General features: G+C 37.1%; 2 protein-coding genes across 12 annotated transcripts in view; both read right to left on the bottom strand.

Annotated features, from left to right (window-relative positions):
- The window catches only part of arhgap36 (Rho GTPase activating protein 36), a 42,432-nt gene extending 27,166 nt beyond the window's left edge, over positions 1–15,266 (bottom strand). The window contains exon 1 of one of the 5 annotated variants that reach the window (XM_051898958.1): positions 14,832–15,266. In XM_051898958.1, the coding sequence (XP_051754918.1) occupies positions 14,832–14,924 (93 nt within the window). In that variant the 5' untranslated portion in view covers positions 14,925–15,266. Of the gene's footprint in view, positions 1–360; positions 515–3,178; positions 3,385–5,048; positions 5,226–5,717; positions 5,837–14,831 lie in introns of those variants that run through there. The other 4 variants (XM_051898960.1, XM_051898962.1, XM_051898959.1 and 1 more) reach the window with 4 other exon arrangements.
- Positions 15,267–17,683: 2,417 nt separating this feature from the next.
- The window catches only part of nhsl2 (NHS-like 2), an 83,743-nt gene continuing 79,149 nt past the window's right edge, over positions 17,684–22,277 (bottom strand). For all 7 annotated transcript variants that reach the window (XM_051898936.1, XM_051898937.1, XM_051898938.1 and 4 more), the window contains 2 exons: positions 22,130–22,277; positions 17,684–20,982 (listed from right to left, as the gene is read on the bottom strand). In XM_051898936.1, the coding sequence (XP_051754896.1) occupies positions 20,661–20,982; positions 22,130–22,277 (470 nt within the window). In that variant the 3' untranslated portion in view covers positions 17,684–20,660. The remainder of the gene's footprint in view (positions 20,983–22,129) is intronic.

The following is a 22,277-nucleotide window of genomic DNA, read 5'->3' as shown; positions in this document are numbered from 1 at the left end:
ACAAACATAATAGCAACAATGAAATTTAAATTTAAAACAATCAGTTATTATGCCAAATATATTCGTCTTGGCTGTTGTACAATAGTAGCTGAAATCAATGGAAAATCAAGAATAGACAATGGGGAAAAAAAATGGAAATTTAACATCCTGAAAAAATAATATCTTGGTTTCCTTGGATCATAGCCAATCACTGGTTATTAATGAGCATTTATTGTGCTAAAACACAATGTTCCTCCAATGACAAAAAAAAATAATAATAATTATTTGACAGGGAACATGAAAATAACAGGCTGCTATGTCCATGTGTAAATCATATTCATGCATTCATATCTGAGACAACTAATCCATGTGCAGACATACCTGAGTGCATGACAAGACCCAGACAAAAACATCAGAGGTCCATAAATATTGTTGCAAGACCGCTCTTGAGTACTAGAACAATCAAGTAAACATTTTTGCGAAACTGCTTCACTTGACTTTGAAGAGATTTTCTTAGCCATCCAGAGCAAACAATAGCTTATTCCTTAAAAAGTCTTTTCCAGTCCATGCTCTTATTTCCTTTCAGAATTCTTGTCTGATTTCCACTTCATGTACTTCTTGAGCCCTGACCATATTTGTCTCCTGATCCTTGAAACCTGGCTCATGGTCCCTTATGAGAACTTCGATATAAATACTTGTATTTAAAAACATGCTGATGGTTCCCAGATGCCCCTTTTAAATAATTTCAAAGTGTTTGTGTAACAGTTCAAACAGTAATGTTCCTGGTGTTCCCATCAAAGGAACACAATCAGATTATTCTTGTGACGATATGCATATATGTGTGATAAACTGTTGTTTATCCAGTTTCATTTACATCTGGTGAGCATTTAAATAAGTTGCTTGTTTGGTGTGTGCCGACACGCATGTGAAAGTGTATAATTGTGAGTGCATAATAATGTGAGTGAAGATAAACAGCTCTACGATTCGAGTGGCTAAGCGTCCATTCAATGGAAAGTTACAGAGAACCTCTCTGCTCTTGAGCAACAAACCAAACCCCAGACCGACCTCTGTGCATTTAGAGAACTGAAAGAAAAGTGCAAAAATAAAACAGCAACAGCCAGCCCTTCTGAATTATCCATTTAAGCTATACTGTGTCAAACAACTAAAACAAAAAGGGAAACACGATATCTGCCGTCACACACAGAGCATCCCTTTTGGATGACCTCTTAATTCCAAAGCAACCTGAAAACCTCAGACAGTCTTAGCATCAAAAGAAGCCAAAAGATTTCAAACAAGTGCTCTTTTCACTCCTCAGACTGATTTAGGCTGGCAGCATCCCTCCATTGCACTGAAATTCAGTATGTATTATTCTCTACAGGGAGTTTCCTGAAAGCAAGAAACCATCATTCTGCGTGTAATGTTGTCTGGTGGTCTAATCAGTGGTTATATTCATATACCCGATGGGTTAAAGTCAACAAAAGAAAACTGAATCCAAAGGAATTTGAGGTCTGTTTTATGTTTTATAGCTATTGAAACTGACATGAAAAAATGTTAAACACCACTCCACTGCAGAGGAGCTACAGTCTCATAAACAGACACAATGCTATTGTAGTAGTGAGAGTCAGAATGCTGTATCTTTGCTAAGCTGCATACACAATGATGTCACAAAATCTTTGTTAAATAAATATGTAAAAACGCAAGGCAAAGCCAAATAGTCACTCTGTTAAGTGACAAATAAGGTGGCCCTATTTAAAAAAAAAAAAATCACATGTCAAGTTCTTATAAATCTTTGTATTGATGTTTCATACATTTTTGAAAATATTTTATGCAAAAATTGTGACTTAATGACAATCAAGTATGATCACCCATCAAGTAAAAAAAAAAAAATGTAAAACACTTTCCTTGCACCTTAATTATACAAATGTTGGTCACACTTTAGATTGGGGTCCATTTCTCACTATTAACTAAATATTAACTACGACTTTTGCCTCAATAAACTCCTAATTACTGCTTATTAATAATTAGTAAGGTAGTTGTTAAGTTTAGGTATTGGGTAGGATTAAGGGATGTAGAATATGGTCATGCAGAATAAGGCATGAATATGTGCTAATTAACATCAAATATCCTAGTAATATGCATGCTAATGAGCAACTAGTTAATAGTGAGAACTGGACCTCAAACTAAACTGTTAACCAAATGTTTTGATGTAATTTTTTTAACCAAATATTATCTAGAGTTTTTCTTAGGGTTACTCCATTTGACCTGAACAAAGCTTACATTTTCATAAAAAGCTAAAAGTATGTTTGTTTGTTTGTGTTTTTAAATGTACTGACCCTGGCACACAGTCCCCATGCTAAATTTGAAAAAAAAAAAAAAAAAAAAAAAAACATTTTTTAGATATAATATTACACCAGATGTTATGCCAACTAGAAACTATTAACTTCAGTCAAGCCTCACTAAAATATCAAAAATGACTCTTAATTCAGAAACAACTGAAAACATGCTCACAGAAAAGATTATTCAAGTCATTTTTGTATGAACTGCATTTTTGAATAACTTAATATACCTAGACGAATAAAAATGAACATCACGTCACCCTTCTATACAGCGCTATACAGCGGTAGGACTGTACATCTCTACTTAAAACAGTGTGCAGTAGCTGGTAATTAAGCATGTGAAATCCAGATTTAACCACACACACATAACAAACACAAAACACACTGTCCATCGTCTCAAACACATGTGTCAAATAGTGGCATCATAGACTCACACTTTTGTATAGGGAACAAATATAAACTATTAACTATGACTTTTCCCTCAAAAATCTCCTAATTTACTGCTTATTAATAGTTAGTAAGGTAGTTGTTCAGCTTAGGTATTGAGTAGGATTAAGAACGTAGAATAAGGTCAACAGAGTAAGGCATTAATATGCGCTTTATAAGTACTAATAAACAGCCAATATTCTATTAATATGCATGCTACAAAAGCAACTAGTTAAAAGACCCTAAAATAAAGTGTTACAAGTAATGCTATTCCCCAAGCACATACTGTTTATCATTGCATTTACATATTTACTGAATGTATTCTACACATTCAATATAGACTTTAAAGTACTGCAGCCAAAATTAGACAAAATCTTTGCTCATTAAATATGTAAATTGACTTGCACACAGACTCTCACATACACCAAACACTCTACCTGCAGACTGGGAGACAGGCGGCGTGTCTGGCAGAAACACACACTCTGTAAAAATGAGCAATCTCCTCAGATTCTTCAGACAGGTACAGCCAGTCCGACCCGAGCATGAGACAGACAGACAGAAGCAAAGAAGGATAAAGAGCGAGAGGGAAGTCTGTCCTCTCCATCTGCCATGTGCTTGTGTAAATCAGAGTGCAGCCCCAAGTCTGCCAAGAGCAAACTTCACATAAACACTCACACAGTGACGTGGAGCAGAGGGGGAGGAGCCTAAAACTGATACAGCAGAGCTTTGAACCAGTTCCCCTGTCAGACTGTCACTCATCATCAGCATAATAAACACACAAGACACACTGTCCTCCCTTCCCACCTCCCACTGCAGTGCTTCTACTCCTTTTTCCTTCCTACGTGTGTTCATGAGTTCACTCCTGTTGAAATCCTGTTTTCTACACACAGCAATAAAAATATTAGAACAGAGCATGATAATGAAGAAAGAGAGAGACAGAGACAGCAGGAAGGAAAAAGAACAAAAATGAGAAATGAGAGCTTCAGGCAGAATGTGGAGTGATCAAACTTAAACACACTATACATTCACAAACTGGCTGCCTCGTGATGAGCACATACTAGTAAAGCTTGACCTTTCAACTGTGCTGACCTCACAAAGTTTTATCTGTTACACAAATTCCACTTTTATGATAAACTTTCTGCCAAAGGCATAGATACCATAAGAGTCTTTGTGCTCAGTGTGTTCTAAACTGGGAAAACTGTGGGAAAAGTTCAAAAGTCTGACACCACATTGAATTTTGGGGTTGCCAAGATATATTTTTTGTTATGTTTAAAGTCTCTTATGCTCACTAAGGCTGCATTTATTTGATAAACAACTGTAATACTGTGACATATTATTACAAGTTAAAGTATCTGTTTTCAAATTGAACATATATTAAACTGTAATTTATTCATGTGATGGTAAAGCTGAATTTTCAGCATCATTACTCCAGTCTTCAGTGTCACATGATCCTTCAGAAATCATTCTAATATACTAAGCCTGAATATGGTGCTCAAGTAATATTTCTTCTTATTATTAATGATGAAAACAGTTGCGCTGCTTAATATTTTTGTGGATACCATAACCTTTTTTTCAGGATTCACTGATGAATAGAAAGTTCAAAAGAACAGCATTTATTTGAAGTATAAATCTTTTGTAATTTAATAATCTGTCACTTTTGATCAATTTAATGCATTCTTGCTAAATGAAAAATGAAAAAAAATTAAAAAAATTAAATTTCTGTCATTAATTACTCACCCTCATGTCGTTCCAAACCTGTAAGACCTTCGTTCATCTTTGTAACACAAATTAAGATATTTTTAATGAAATCCGAGGGTATCTGAACCAAACATAGGCAGCAACGTCATTACACCTTTTGAGGTCCATAAAGGTAGTAAAAACATTGTTAAAATAGTGACTACAGTGGTTCAACCTTAATGTTATGAAGCGACAAGAATATTTTTTGTGCGCAAAACAATTTGTTGAATAAAGTTATTTTTGTTTTGCGCACAAAAAGTATTCTTGCCGCTTCATAACATTGAGGTTGAACCACTGTAGTCAAGTTGACTATTTTAACAATGTTTTTACTACCTTTCTGGACCTCAAAATGTGCAATGACGTTGCTGTCTATGGTTCAGAAACCCTCGGATTTCATCAAAAATATCTTAATTTGTGTTCCAATGATGAACGAAGGTCTTACGGGTTTGGGAAAACATGAGGGTGAGTACTTAATGACAGAAATTTCATTTTTGGGTGAACTAACCCTTTAAATTACCTCATGTCTCAAACCACATAACATTACAATAGTAATGAACGTAAACAACTTACAGAGCTCTTGTACCACCTAACTGCTGCAGATTCATTTCAGCGTTGATAGTGTTGACAGAAACATAAGTCCGAGTCTGAGGAGAACAGCTGCGGGTTAAAAGTCATGGGTTGCCATCTCGTAATTACTGTTACAACCTGGCGTGAACGCAACACAAGCTCGTTTTGGTTCAGGAGGAACGGCAAAAGGCGGCTGCTGTTTGTCTGTGGTGCTCGGTGGCTGTCTGTCCTCAACTCTGCATAGCCTTACGGAACGCGATGATGACGTGTGATGTCAGCGCGAGCACGGTGCGCGGAGGTTTGGTAACATTGGCCCTGTCCCAAATGGCACACTTCTATGCACTTTCGGTCTTGGCTGCCGCGTGCGCGTGTTCGTTAAGTCCACGAGACCATAGGGTGTCCCATTTGTCAATTTTAGGCATCAGAAGGGTGCTCGCGTTTTTAGGGTGCCATTTGGGACAGGGCCATTGACAGGCAGGTAGGACATCGTATTACTGAACTGGGACGGAATGCAATGACTGGACAAACATTTTTTGGTCCTGAGACTTCCACACAAGACATATGTACATGTTTTAATATTTAGACCACTTCTATTATTGATTGCTATCAGGATGTGAAGAGAGCTTCAACCAGTATAACAAAAAAGTTTATAAAACCAATTGGCTGACCTACCTTTAAAAAATGTGCTTACTTCCATGGAAGCATAAGTTGATTCTCAAATCACGCTGGATAACATGATCATAAGGTTTTGCACAGACTTCTGGCGCTCATGTGCCGGGGTATCATGCACCATTTTGTTTTGAAGGGGCACCAATGGTAGTTCTGACTCACTTGGTGCTCTAGGCGAAGCATGACTTCACCCGCCTAACACTGTAAAAATTAGTCTGTTAGTTTAGTGGTGTAGTTTTTGTGTAGCTATAGGACCTGAGTTCCCAAGACTAAGACAGTTTTTTTTTTTTTTTAATAAACCAAGTAGTTTGGATGGGCATGATGCTTCTTTCGAGTACATATTAATTACTGAGAAAACAAATTCAGTAAAATTGAGCGTAACATAATTTGAAATAAAGAAAAGAATGCAAAATGCAAGCATTTTCACTAGTGGTGCCCGTGTTGTGCGCAAGTGAGCGTATATTTGTGATGTTTGTTTGGTCAGTGCCTGACGGTTTAGCTAATGATCCTATTAGACAGTTCTGTGCGGCTAGCTGACAGACTAACAGATTGAGCACATTAGTGACGAGCTCCTGGATAGCGTTTACTGTGAGCAGCATCCGAACTAGTCTTCATTCAAGCCTGAACACACAACAAACAGGAAATAATAAACAACTGGACAAACCCAAGGTAAAAACCAAGTATTATTATAGACCAATATTGACCTAGAACAAGTAGCCCTGGCCTGGCCGGTTAGCATGAAGCAGTGAGCCCCTGCTGGTAGATGTCGTAACTACACCAAATCTCCAGATTGCCATTCATCTGTGTATTCTGATGGAATAACATTTTTACTAGCAACATATAAATCACAAATGGTGACTGATTTTTGGATGGTATTTGTCCCTGTCTTGTACTTTTGACAGGGGTTCTATAACAGCTCAGCAAGTGCCTAGCCAACGGATAGCTTTTCTCCAGGTATTTTAGACCTCTTTGACCTAAAATAACTACAGTGGCACCAATAGTAGACATGTTTTTTCAGGCTGATAAATGTGCAGATCTGAATAATGTGTTTGGAATGTGGTGTGAGGCTGTGTGCGGTATGTCTTGGATTTGCCATTAATTTACCATCTGCAGGGCTTGGATGTGCTTGAGCTCTCTGGGGATTCTTCCATCTCCATCAGGGATGAAAATACAGTCCAGATGTCTTCATCCCTTTTACCATCCATCCACAGTCATACTGTTTTCACAACATCAGGACTGCCAAAAGAGCCTTCATCACTTAAGAAGGGTGCTGAACAAAAACCCTTTTTTGGCTGATTTTAGAGAGGACCGTGTAAGGTTTATAAAATATTCGTCCTCAGTGACGTGCTTCAATAAAAAATAAAAAAAACTGTAACATTTCATTTTGATTTGTGTTTATATATGAGATCTAATAAATCATTGGCAGAAACACACCGTGAAAAACTTTGGACTCTCATTCTACTCTGAAAAAAAGTGATGACTGTCCCAGCGGTTTTCCATACACATGAGAATGTTTCTGTCCGGCCATTAAAATAGAAGTGTCCCTCAGTTTCACGTGTTTGACCCCTGACCCTAACATCAAGGATGCTCTCTTCCTGTTTTGGCCGTAACATAGTGCTGTTAGGTGAATATACAGGGTCATATGACCCTGATACAGGATGGACAGGGACAGGAACAGACCTGTCCCAATAGAGTGGACAGGAGTAAAATCCAGTGTGTGCAGGTTTGGTGCGGATGCTCAGATGATGCGGGAAGAATGACGCATATCTGAACTAAATTTACACTTTCTCGTGATGTTTATGAAAAATATTTTTTTACACTTTTCAGGTAAGCCAATAGTCAACACAGCATGAAGTTATTGGCTATAATGTTTGTGTTATGGCTTTAGTGGAAGCCGACTATGACTTCCAGCTATAGACTACACTGCCCACTACAGGTCAAAGTTGGCAAGTCCTATAACACATGAACCATCAAAAATACATTTCAACCACAGCATCAAAAATTTCACTGGCATTAAAATAAACTATATAAAGATGTTTTAAAATAATAGACCTAAACATCTCCAGCACAACTTTTTTTTTTCTGAATCACGAGTCGCTTATGAATCATGACATTCACCTGTTCTTCATGTCACCCTCATACTTTTCTCAGCACATATCATGTCCTCTGCAGAGTCAAAGCTCTGTCTAGACATGCTGAGAGGGAAAAGGTAGCAACTCATGCTTACTTTGCAGTACAGTCGTAAACAGGGGCAATGATCCATGTTTATAGCCCTCTGATTTCTGCTGGTACGGTTTTCTCTTGCAATGACAAGCTGTGTGTATATCAGCAAATACTGGAGACAGAAAGAGAGAACCGTGAATGTCTGGAGTAATGCTCAGGTTCAGCGTAACTCAACAATATGGGTTGATCTAATACTCTTTATTACTGCCAGACTCACCCTGACCATCGTCAACAATCATGCTACAAAAATAAATATAGAACAGCAGAACAATCACACACACACTACACATCCATATAAATATATCCAACATCTAGCTCAGCTCTATTATATAATATATATATATATCAGCTTTAATATATATTCATCAAACAATCCTGAAAAAAATCACGTTTTCCACAAAAATATTAAGCAGCACAACTGTTGTCATTGATAAAAATAAGAAATGTTTCTTCAGCAGCAAATCAGCATATTAGAATGATTACTGAAGGATCAAGTGACACTGAAGACTGGAGTAATGATGCTGAAAATTCGGCTTTGCCATTATAAGAATAAATTACATTTTAAATTATATTAAAATAGTAAACAGTTATTTTAAATAGTAATAATATTTCACAATATTACTGTTTTTACTGTATTTTTATCAAATAAATGCAGCCTTTGTGAGCATAAGAGACATTTTAAAAAAATATTTAAAAAAAAATCTTACTGACCCTTTATTAATCTTCAAACAATTTTAATTGGAAACACAAAGTGACACATAACTAAATTTGAATAGAAAAGCAGTCAAAATCATGAAAAAAACATTCACTTGGCTTATATCAGTCGTTTTATACTGTAAATCAGAAATTCAAGGTGTTTGTGGGCCAGTGTGGTCTCATTTCACCTTTCATGGTGACAGAGTGCGTAACATGAGTCAGAACTTGTCTTATTTCCTTTTCCTTTTATCCTCTCAATCTTCTCTGCTTTATCATAACATTAATCTGTTCGTCAAAATATCCCTAGAGGTCATGCAGAGGAAATGCCATTTACAAAAACATTCAGCAAAGATGCCATGCCTCTCTAAACAGGACATTCTCCACCCATCGGCACATCTCTCTACTGTTCTGCTCATTATTCTGAAAGAGATCACCAAACACCACTGACTGACATCCACAATAAATAAGACCCCTGAGAATGGTGGTGATAGTGTTTTCAACCTAAACAGACATTTTCCTAAACACCTGTTTGTCACTATGAACTGCGAAATTTACCTCGAGGTCATCACATGCAACAACAAAAATTAAATTTGAGGTAATTTGATTTTACATTTAGCCCAATTTGACCTTTCTCAGTTTAGATAGAACGCGTGTGCTAAACAACAGCCAAATATAACTGTTCATCATGGAACAGATTTATTCATGTCATGTGGATGACCAGTCCTTGCAAACAGGAAGAAATGGTATCGACAATCAATCTTGCCATATAGGAATCGCATTTGGGTCACAATCGTGACAGACATCATAACAATATTGCTGAAGGCTGCAATCACTATATAGTCTGGAATGTCTCTCTCTCTCTGCTTATTATTGATCAGTCAATCATTCAGCTATGGCAATTTACACATTCCTAGTGTTCTCTATCAGCTTCCAGTGATGTAATACTGATTGTTAGATATATTTTGGTTGAATGCTCTCCATTTATGCATGAATTCACCTCTTGACTTCTGGCCCTACATTCTAGATTCATTTGACTTTCATTATTGCTTAGCTCTGCTGGTCAAGTAAATTCAATCCTAGCTATCCAATTTATTCTCATGGAGGTTTTAAATAAAACACATAAAATGATTTCCTTTTACCCTGCAGAGGCTTGTGACATGAAATGGTGACACACTGTCTGAAGATGCTGTTTCTGAACTTCAAATAAAGAAGATTGAATTTGCTTTGAGGTTTAAAATTATGCAGTTATGAGTGCATAATAGTCTATAAAAACACTTGTAAAAAGAAAACCCTCTTTGTCCTTTACGTCAGAAACTTCAATTTGATCCAAGTATGGTCAAAAGGACTGTAGACTCTCAAAAGAATACAAGGTTTTAAACTCTTTCTGGCAAATTTTGACTTGTGTGTGATGCAACTCAAAGGTCTTAAGCCACTCTCTTCTAATTCCAAACAACAGAGAAGATTTAAGCTGATTCTCTAATGAAGACAAGACTTTTGAATTCTCACATTCCACAGAATGGCCTTTCCACAAATCCCCTGAGATAATGCAGTAGTATTATTTCCAATTAAAATCATAGTTAAGTCCATTGGTGTCCTCCAGTAAACCTCCCATCATTTAGTGGGCATACCTTTCAATGGGCTTGACTGTGAAATATACCAGGAAGAGGGGAGGAAAGGGAAGTTCTTAGAACGTCAAACCTCCTTTGTTCTTTTTATGTTCATCAATCATATGATAAAAACCTATCAACTGGAAACATTTTGAGTCATGTGATAGCTCACCGCGGAAGTTGGTGACAAGCTTTGAAGTACAGCTTTAAGAAAGCAGTGTACTTCAAAGTTGCGACATAATGGAAGCAGTGACAGATCTTTTCCTCCATGTTGTGAAGTACATCTGAGTGAAACAGATTATCAAAAGAAGAAAAAATGTGGGGTGGGGACTTGGTTTTAACAATCAGTTGTTGATTGGATGTGAGCTTGTCATCAGTTGTATTAAATAACTGAAAACAATCAGGTATGCATCACCAGAGAGAAGTCGAGATTGAATTAAGAATAAAGTATTCATTTTTATAAATTAAAAATGAAACATATACATAGACAGCATTTATTGCGGTTCGTTGCAAGAGGGGCAAGTAATATATATTTATTATTATATAAAGTGGCTTCTACTGCAGCAACTTCCATTTTTCTTAGTGATATTTAGCGCCAGTTTATCAGGAAGTGACGATTTTGTTCTCACTGGATGGAAACAGTGCTTTATTTGCAAATGTTTTATGCGATATTCCAAATTTGCGCATAAGTTAAATTCGCAACTTTGGAGGGAAACATAGCTAATGTGTTCATTTTCTGTTTGCTTGTTTTCCTTTGACCTTGTTTTCTCCATGTGTTTCATTGGTTCATCCCATTCCCCTGTGCCTTGTTAATCACCTTGTTAATTATCTCGTTTGCTCCTTTGTTTGACTCTGTATTTATACCCTCAGTTAGCCTCTGTTCTTTGTTTTGTGTTAATGTTGCTACCTGGAAGTTATTGTTGCCTGTTTATTGGATTATCTCTGTTTGTTTCTTGATTTCTATTGAATATTACTTAACTGATCTTCAAGCCTGATCTTTTGGTAGCCTATCAACAAGCAAGCAGGTGTGACAGAACACAAGACTGCCAAAGAATAGAAAGATATGGATTACCTGACAAGAAGTAGCTGGGCAGAGGAGAAACTATGCTCCATTTATCAGGATGGTCGTTCAATGGAGCATTTTGTGGAGTTCCTCAGGTATAGCCATATGGTTTCATGGGTTGATGTGCAACTGATGGGCTGTTTTTGGAGTGGCTTGGACTCTAAAGGTGATGATACACTGGGCAACTTTTTGAGCAATGTTGCCGAGCGATGATGCTTGGGCACTTTCCCACTGGGAATGGGCAACACATTTCTATCTAAAGTATCCAGATAGAAATTTGTTGCCCATTCTCACTAGGAAAATGCCCAGGCGACATTGCCCGGCAACATTGCTCAAAGTTGCCTAGTGTATCATCACCTTAATTTTAGCTGGCTGATGCCAGGGCATGAGTCGAGCTGGACCCTAGCTCAGTACTTGGATTATGCTCTGCTGTTTAGCGGCTCTCCATTTACAATGGGAATTGTAGACGAAGAACCCTACAATCCCACAGTACCCATCATGCCTCCTCACATCATGGCCACCACACCAATGTCGTCATCCATTGTGGTTGCCTTGCCAGGGCCTTCAAACATGCCTGCCACCAGATCTGTCTCGAACCTGAAGAGATTAGTATCTAGCATGGCAGATCCACCGCTGATGTTAGTGCGAGCAGCCAGCATCCCAAAGCATCACCTTGTTAATTATCTTGTTTGTTCCTTTGTTTGACTGTGTATTTATACCCTCAGTTAGCTTCTGTTCTTTGTCTTGTTAACATTGCTACCTGGATGTTATCGTTGTTGGTTTATTGGATTATCTCTGTTTGTTTCTTGATTCTATTAAATACTACTTAATTAATCTTCAAGCCTCATCTTTTGGTATCAACCAGCAAGCAAGTGTGACAATACTCTACTCAAGGACCAAGCCCTTGAAGTGGGAACTATGGAGCAAGCAGGGCAATTGTCTTTTTGGGAAAACACCTTTAGTCATTTACTTTATTTCTCCCCTGCAAAACTTAAAATATTAAAATAGTTTTTATGTATGAATATCACCAATTATTGTACTTAAATTTATGTGAATTGCAAGGACTTGCCACACTAGATCTCATGAAAATAAATGGTAAAATTAATTTTGACCACAGCATGTACCTTTTGCTAACTTGAAAAGGAGTTAAGATGCTTACTGTTTAGAACTACCCTAGGTGTGGCGGGCCCTTCAAAGGAGCAAAAATGGCATTAGGAATTTGGCCACCATCTCAGTTACTGGTTTAAGTCAGTCTGACAAATCCTTCACTGAACAAAACCACTGAATCCATTAAAGTGGTTACTGAATCAACATATGATTTACTTACTGAACTGCAAGTTTATTTCAGTTTCATATTACATTGCAATGCATCGGCACATGCTGTGCTACCAAGGAAGAGAAGATATAGCACTATTCTTTGTCTGTATACACTTATGTCTTTATTCATGTTTATCCTTTTTTTTTTTTTTTTTTTTAGCTTGAGATAAGCCTTGTTCAAATGACATAAAATTGATAAGCAGGCATACCCAATCTAATGAAATGACAAGGAAAGCAAAAAAAAAGAGAGCAACAAATGCATTTTATCCCTCATATTTTATCAAAACATTTTGGGATGTAGAGATAAAGTTTGTGGAAATTTAATAGAAATTACACCAGATGAATCCTATAAATGTTTGGGGAATCCTTGTATTAAGATACAAAGTGCTTAGGCATCATCTTTGACCAACTGACCTTGCATCCTTGTGTCTTGTATCTGTGAAAGTAAGACTCCTAATCTGTAGAGTTTGGCTTTTTAATACAAGAGCTTGTGTGCCATTTAGTTTTTTCGCTACTTTTATTGGTTCAAACTGTAAATTTGGACACACAGGGACAATCTAATCCTCTTCTGCCTGGCTCCAATCCTTCCAACACCCCAATGCAGATTTTTCCAATGTTCCAGCAAATATTTTAGTTTTTTTCCCTCACAGTCTGTTGGCAATAATATTTCCATACCCGGTTTTAAGTATATTTAGCCATGTGCAATAAATAAATTGACACCTCTATAAAGCATAGTGTGGAGATGAGAGGCCCCTCATTGATCAAGCACTGACATTAGACATAGATCTGTTTACCTTGACTAACACTGCAAGAATGTGCAGCGTCAGAGAATGACTCTAATCATTATCCGGAAGCTCTTAAGTATGTAAAAGCTGGCCCTGTTTTGTCTCCTAAGAAAATAGACCCTTGCATGTTTTACCTTTGCTAATGAACAGATAATAAAAGCTCTTTACAATGCAATGGCATAATGTTAATTGTTTTTGACAGAACAACTGAAGTATGTCATGAGAAATGCAGTTGGACACGGGGCATAAATTAGCGCAGATGTTTACAGTAAAGCTGGTTTTGCACCTGTCCTTTTTCTACTAACAAACGCTGATGGCTATCAGTAGACAGCTGACAGCAGAATGAAAAAGAAGGGGTTCCCCTTCCCCCACACTCACAGCATATGGTCTTCATTATATTGCACACTGTCCAAGATGTTGGCCAATCCATCAAATCTTTGTACTTTTCCACTGCGCACCGTTTTGAAGCAACTTCCTAATCTTTTACCACCAAGAGCAACAAAATGATAGGATCAGCTGACGCAAATCCTGAGATTTCGGTAAGTGTGTAGTCTATATATTGGCTCATTAGCCCATGTGACGTCCCAATGAGTTTAATTAAATTTGCGCTGTTCGAATTGGATTGACCCAACGGGTGAAGAACCTATTAAAGCAGCCATTAGAAACAAAGCCTTCATTCTGAATTGATCGCTTATTCTCTTAAACTTCATTACAGGTCATTTAGCAAAAACCTTTTGCATGAATTGCAAGGACGGTCCTTGTGGAGCAATTTGGGGTTAAATGTCCAGCACAACGGTGCCAGAATTTTCTACTCTTTGGTCCACATGCAGGGCATCCATAGCTGAACCTGCGATTTTTGCATCGCCAGCCACAATTACAGTATCATTAGCAGCCAAACGATAATGCATACAGGCTACTTATTACAAACATATACATACTGAACATTTTGCTTTTTTTTTATTTTTTTTTTAAATTCTTTTATTTTAAAGTTTTGTAAAAGGCCTTTAGTTCAAACTTGTACGTATTAGCTTTATAAAGTTTTTAAATTGTTCCTGGAGATCAACCCATGGATCAAAGTGCAGTAGTATACAGACAACCTGCTTTATAGCATGTTTACCAATACTGACCCTAAAGGGTTATATTAATATTGGTTAATGCTGATGCTTTAAATAATTAATATTTCCTGAAATTTACAGCCAGAGATATTAATATTTTAGTGGAACAACCTTTATGTAGGTTGCTCAAAATTGGGCACATGGTTGAGTCTCTGCAGGAAAATATAAATACTGTGCACTGACAGCATCAAAGTAACTTTAGTTTACACTTCTTACAGTACTTTTTAAATATAAAACATTATCATATAGTTTGACCCTGCATTAGAACTTGTATACATTTGTATACGACTGTAGGTAATTCCCCCACTCACCACATAGTAGAACTGCATGTCCTGGCGAACAGGGTCCTCAGGCTGCATAACTGTAGATGAGGTTTTATCTGATCCCATGTAGAACAGAACCATAACACCTCCTGGATACACTCAGATCAGATGAAAATATAACAAAAAAACAAAGCAGATCCCACTTGTTTTCATCAGTCAGACTCTTGATGGAGGGAGTCAGTCCATCTGTGGAGCAGCTCCTCTTTCTGGGCCGTTGGTAAGTGGTTCAGTGTCAGTGCTTCCTCTGCGTCTGTGTATCTGAGAAGTGATAGCAGCTCTTCCTGTGAAAGGGTGCTCTCAGAGTGTCTTGTGTGCACTCCAGCTGATAAAATGCGAGTCCCTACACGCAGCTCAGCGCAGGCTCTGCTGTTCTCTTTGCCTGTCAACAACAGGAAATGTGCCACTGGCAGCTCAGAGTTTGACAAGCTCGCAGCCTTCTGTCTGATGCAGCACCAGGAAGCACTGGGAATGCATTAGCATGGGTTGTGCCGGTGGCTGGGATCAGGTCTCACTTATCCTCCCATTCCAACCTCTTTAACTGCGCATGCCATAAAAAGGTCTGAAGGTTCATGTCGGTTCAGCTTTAATGTTGGTAGTAATTGCAGTATGATAAGTGAACTTTGCTCCATGACCTGTTTGATCTGATTGAAATACTAGAATAAGTACTATGACTTGATCACATTTTTAGTAGTTAAAGGTGTGTTATATTGTGTGTTAAAAAAAAAAAAAAAAAAAAAACAGCCTTTTTGAGATTGATTTCTTTAACATTTCATGGTTCCTGTCGTAGTTTATATAATCACATTTACAAAAATTCATATTACTCTACAGTCAAATAAGTTGCAAGAAGCACGCTCAAAGTCCTCTGTGAGGACACACTTAATGCATGCTCATAAATGGCCTACAAATAACTTTTTGTACTCTGTACATATCAGCCATATTGTATTACATATGTAATACAATATGAAAAGCAACCAAATTGTAAAAATAAAGACATATAATTTATTTTGCAAGGATATATTGAATATTTTTACATTAATACAGAAGACTTCTCTTTAAAAAAAAGCTGTTCTTTTGTACTTTCTAAGAATCCTGAAAAAAAGTATCCCTGTACAAAATTATTAAGCAGCACAACTGTATGTATATATACAGACGAATAGAGAGTTGTAGCCCATTAACCACTTTTAACCACCATTAACCACCAATAATCACAATAACCTCTGTGTTTTGTTACTTTCGAAAAGAAACAAAGTCTCATCCCTCAAATTCTGTCAATTTTGTCACTAAAATCAAACAATAAATGCCGTTTTGTCGTTCTTTGATGTGGCGTTACAGATCGCTGTATAGGTGCCTCAGTTCAAGGGGTAGCGTGGAGCGCGAGTGAACGCGATCATCTCTTCCTCTTTAATAAGTTACAGAATAAACATAGGCTAAATGAACATCTGAAGGTATGTTGAAAGATACAATACAGCTTACTAAAACGTATCTCGTGTAATCACTCAATCAGAGTTTCAACCGCGGAAAGACATCAATGAAACAGCTTGTAAACACGTAGTCTAGCATTTACCTCAGAAATGCCATTCAGTGTCCACAGCTTGTTAGATTCGCAAGAGAAATCAACTCTTCCGCTACATATATGCACTATATCAGTCTATATAGCCTATTCATTATATTTTACTTAACCTGTCTTGATTAATGTAATGTAGGCTATGTTTAAATAAATCTGTCATGAAAACAAGTTATGACGGCCACTGTGTAAATGAATATATTTTAACATCGAATTGGAGTAGAAACAGGTTTAGAAGTTAATGCAAAAACTGCCTTATATGCAATTTACATGTTTGCATACAATTTTTATGGGTGTTGATTATTATATCTAAAAATAAACAGCAACAGGCTAATTTAATAATTTACGCTGTTTTTAATTTTAACCTTTAATAGCCTATCATAGTAATGTGCAAGAAAGTGCTCCCTGTATAGTTTACAGCATTAGCAGAGATAGATTTTTTATACTTAAGAAATTTTTAATTATTATTAAATTTATTTAAAGACATATACACAGTTTGTTCAGTAAACCACTGTTTACTAAAAAAAGCAAAAAAGCAATTTTATGTTTAGTTTCCTCCCTCCTGCTGTAACGAATCTGTACCGAATGGTGACTTCAATACCGAGGTACGTACCGAACCATCATTTTTATCTACATTATTCCCCTAATATATAGGCTATATATATATATATATATATAGCTTATATACACACACATTTACATTTTAACATATATTAAAATGGAAAAAAGTTATTTCAATAATAATGCTGTTTTTACTGTATTTGTGATCAAATAAATGCAGCATTGGTGAGCATAAGATAATCTTGCTGACCTCAATTTTGAAAGGCAGTTTTACTCAACATTTAAAAAATACCTCAGTGACCTTTTTTGATTGCACATGATGGGCTAATGGATCAGAAACATTTTCCAGTGCACATCAAAAAACAGCTGTTTGTGAAAGTGCTGAGGTGGTTGTGGTTGCTATTGAGGTGAGCGCTGCAGAACTTTGATAAACAGCCCTATATTGGAGAGTAAAAATAAACCCACAAGGGGGCAATATTGCTCATGGTTTCTCATAACGGAAGTGGTTGCATAAGTTTGCACAAGTTTGGATAAGCATTTCTAATAAAATGTTTTGTGTGATTCTCAGTTTGGAAGTGAAATCTGATCTAAGATCTGAAAATCTTGTGGAAAATTACCCATAACAACAACTCTATAAACTGAAAATCAGTTTTGGATTTTTAATATAATATAAAATATACAAAAAAAGTAGAAAAACAACACCACAACTCCAAAGGACTGTTATGCAAGAAAAATAATTTATTTTAATGATATACCTTTTACCACATAGGCAAGACATACTGTGGCTAATTAGAGATCTCACAGCAACCTTTGTTTCTGCTGGAGGGTGAGGTCTATAATATGCAAATTTTAAAATGTCTTTCCAAGGAAAAATAACAAAAATATAATTCTCATTGTTATCCTGCCTTTTTTTTTTTTCATTCCCAATGAACAAGGGCAATCTGAAATTTTTTTAAAGCTTTTCCCGTTCAATCTGGCAATCTGTCAAAGGGCCTTTGTGCTAGACTACTAAACTAAGTGTGTGATGCAGGGAGTTGTCAACTTGCGATTACAAAAATTGATTAAAAGTTGTTGGTTTCGCTTGAAAGCAACCAGATGGTTGTTAACAAACTTAGGACTCCCTTTTTTCTCCCTTAGTTGGCACATTTGACTCTCTTCTGTATACTGAAATGGGATTCAGAATGAATCCCTATTGGTTATGTGAGGAAAGAGGAGATGAGCAGAAAATGGCTCGAGTCAAGTCGGAATTTCTCACTTTTTCATGTCAGTTTGTCAAACACTACTAATGTGATTATAATAAAGTATGTCTCTCCAATGGATACTTGTCTCCCCCTCTCTGGGATTTACATTAGTGATGCACAGGGCTTCGAACAGTCAACTAAGGTACATTTCTTGAGTTCTCTATTTTGTTTTGCCCCTCCTCCCACTGTCCCTCCCTCTCTCTTCTGCTTGTACCTGTGAGAGTACTGTTGACATTGATAGGGTTAAGCACAGAGTACACAAGAGTGATAAATATCATAGTAGTAAATCCTAAAAAGAGTAAAAGAAACTCTGCATACTTCTACGGAAGTGCAATACCAAGGCATTTAAAAACACAGAGGCTTCACGCCAGAGTACAAGGCAAATAAACACTGGTTGTCTGATTTTTTTTTTTCATTCACTAAATATTTAAAACAAGTGTCACACACTATTTTAATGTGGTGGTATTCTGTCTCTTTTTTCATGTTATGCTTTTCATATTGTCGGAATACCTGAACGACTAGTCTGAGAAGATGAAGTTAGAACAGTTAGAACAGATTTTTGCCAAGCACTTCCTCTCCTGGACTGCTGAGGGCGCTCCGGCTCAATAGCACCAGGTTTCTGTCCATTGTCTGATTGGGAGCCAGAAGAACAGCCACATGAGGAAGGGGAGCTTCATATGGAATGGTAAGAAGAAGCAGTCTCTTGAAGTCTCAGCCTCTGTGGCGGCCTGTTGTAGATCTTACGTTTGCAGTAGTCTCCAAAATTCCCTTAATGTAGGATGACGGTCAGTTACCACAGATAACCTACTCGAGCTCTTGAGTAAATTATCACATTTGATCAAAGTCTGCAAAGTCTTTGTGCATTTAAACATCGATCTACAATCCGGTCTTGCAGTTACATGGAGGGCAACCATTAAAAAACTATTTTCTACTATGTTCTTTTTGGTCAAAAATTTTATCTAAATGTAAAACAATTGAGCTTTGCCTCACCCTTTCCTAACATTAACAGGCATTCACTGCCAGTGCAGAAGGAAGGGCAGGTTTGATTCAGCTTTGATGCATAGTCTGAAATGGACATAAAGTGAGAAGCTTTGCACTTGGATTTAAATGATCCCATCTTGTGATATGATGTGGAATTCTGGTCTTTAGCGCTGTATGATTTTCTGGGAAAAAAAAAAAAGTGGAGGCAAGAATGAGAGACATATGAATACAGTCATCTTTTACTGTCCGTAGGCCTTAGCAAATCTCCTCCCTGATACTTTTGTGAGTTGTCGAGTGAAATCTCTGTGAAAAGATTATACACTTTGACCAGTAGCCATTATGGGTTTTATGGGTTTCATGGGTTGCAAAGAAACCCCTGAGAGATTTGACACAATGTACGGCCAGCACCAAACCAATGACTCTGTGGTAACACTTACTGGCCCCTCTTCTGTAGCCCAGTGTCCTCTCTTTTGTCTCCCACTTCCTGTGTTTTTCCCTCATTTTGTACCGTCCACAAATATTCTTTTCTAAGTTAAGTTTTGTCTATGTCAATTTTGATTTATTGTATGTTGTGCACAATCATAGCTATATGATGCCTGTTTACACTTCTGGCAGTGTGGGAAGATCATTAGGGTGTATTGCATGATGATGGTTCAACATGACCACTTCAAACCTTTGTGTGCTGTGAGCTTATAAAATAATAGGCAGTTTCCCAAGAATTGTCACAGATATGGACATAGACTTTGTGTCCCTTGCGTCTTTGATCAAGCAGTTACATTTTCGTGTATATATATATATATATATATAGATATATCGTATACATAGTTTTGTACAGATTAAATAAACTCAAGACATTTATATGGCCTTTCATATCTTTTGAAAAAATAACACCGAAAAAGAAACAATGGAAAATAACAAATATAGCTTTTTGTCATGTAAACTAGTTCCTGTACTGGTGAAAGTGCTTCAATTTTTAGGGGTACCAAACCTCTGTGGAATGTTTCCAACTCATGTCATACACTCCTCTCTCTGTGCGAGTTTGTGCAGTCTTTTAAAACACAATTATCCTACTTTCTAAGACACTTTATAGTCCATCACTGAAATGGGCAGAGCAGGCTTTGGCCACAAATATAGGCTGGGCTCCCAAAATAGTGAGCAATCTGAAAATATTTCTTGATGTCAGTTTCCATTCAAGAGTTTCATCATCGCATTCATATTTCCAAAATATCAGATTTCTACGCCAGAATTTTGTATCAGTGGTGGGCTCAGTTTCCTTTAATACTGATTCCTTTAATACTCCACAATAATCTTACATCATCAGTGTGATCCCCTTGTCTGAAAGCAACAACTCAAACCCACTTCATTTTCTTCAGCATGAGGTCTTTGTAAATTAAACCGTTTAGATGGGCAGTAGAGCATACGGAAAACCAGCCATATTGATAGCCAGCATGTGGTTCTCTACAAGTGGAATCACTGGTCCTGCTGAGCTGGTTTTGGTGTGTTCGTTGTACTCCCATCTGGTTGTGACTGAGAGAACTCAGTGACTCGTCGTGCCAAGGGGTTTGTGCTCTTCAGCAACTCCATGGCAGAAACTCGGGTCCCACTGCTGGCTTTGCTGCTCCTCTTCTGGAGAAGAGCCATAAAGTTTTCATTTCGTGAGCTTGACCTAGGAGTGGTCCCGAGGCCCAGAGTTCGAAGGTCTGTGCTACTGCTTTTCACAGGTGAGACCAGACACTGCTTGCTTCCAAAAGAATCTGTTGGTTCCTTTCGACCTAGAACTTTCCTCTTTGACCTAGGAAAGCCAGAACAATACAAATGTTGTGTAAAAGTTTACACCAGAGTTTCTCAAATCTGGCATTGGAGGGCCACTGCCCTGCAGGGTTTATCTTCAACCCTAATCAAAGACATCTGAGCAAGCTCAATTAAACCAATCAAGGTTTTCAGAGTTCCTAAAAAATTGAGTTTGTTCAGGGCTTGAACTAAACTATGCAGGGTAGTGGCCCTGCAGGTTCATTTGAGAAACCCTGGTTTACATTGGCATACACTGTGTATCCCAGTGATACAGTATTTGATATATTTGATTTTACTGAATTCACAGAGTTTACGGTGGTATCAAATATGGCTGGGTGATTAATCTAACTGTATTTGCGATTTTGGATTCCAACGATTGTGAAAAGATCTGAGATACAATAATTTTTTTTTTTTTATGCATTCACTTTATCATGTAAATATGAATCATGCACCCCATTCATTTATAGCTGTGCTCTTTCGTCCTTCCCAAAAAGGTCAAACTTAACATCCAAATCAGTAACATATTGTCGTAAAATGTAGTCTGTTAAGCTACAAAAGAGAACCCAATTCAGTACTCGAACACTTACAGTATAGGCACCTTTCTGTGTGTGTACCCTGAGGCGAAGCTCAACTTAACGAAGCAAAGTATACTTTGCCAATACTTATTACTGTGAAATAAACTTATTTCCACATTGGCAGCAATAGTACTTTGTAAAAGAAAAAAATAAATAAAACCTAAACAGTCTCTCTGTAACATATCCAGTATATAAACTGTATATTGTTAATTTGTGAATAATTCTAATAAATCTTTCATTTATAAATATTATTTAAATTAGCAGGTATAACAAGATGACTTTTATATAATGACCAGGAATTTTTAAATACAATAGTCAACATTTAAAGTAGATCAAAACCTTTCATCAAAGTTGTCCTAAAACCTTCTTAGGACAACTTAGTTCTTAGGACAGCTTTGAACTTTTTTGATCCACTTCAAATGTTGACTACTGTATATAACAAAGATGATTTTTAGCTATCAGTTCACATGTGATATTGATCATTATGCCAGATTATACCAAACTGTGAGTAACTTTGGTCAGACAGATATAGCTAAATGAATCAGTGTGCATGTTAAACTGCAAATTCTCTACCTGTGTATGATGGTGAAGAGGTCCTCGGTGGTATGAGTTGTGGGTGTGTGGACAAATACATCATCGTCTGTTTCCTCTGTAATGTGTAGTTCGGTCTTGTCAACTGCAGAGTTGTGTTCTTCCAGTATTTCTGTTTCTGCATAAGTTT

The sequence above is a fragment of the Ctenopharyngodon idella genome, chromosome 7 (genome assembly GCF_019924925.1).
Source record: "Ctenopharyngodon idella isolate HZGC_01 chromosome 7, HZGC01, whole genome shotgun sequence".
In the NCBI taxonomy this organism is placed as follows: Eukaryota; Metazoa; Chordata; class Actinopteri; order Cypriniformes; family Xenocyprididae; genus Ctenopharyngodon; species Ctenopharyngodon idella.
The sequence above is the reverse complement of the archived record's forward strand: the minus strand, read 5'-3'. Positions and strand labels throughout refer to the sequence as shown.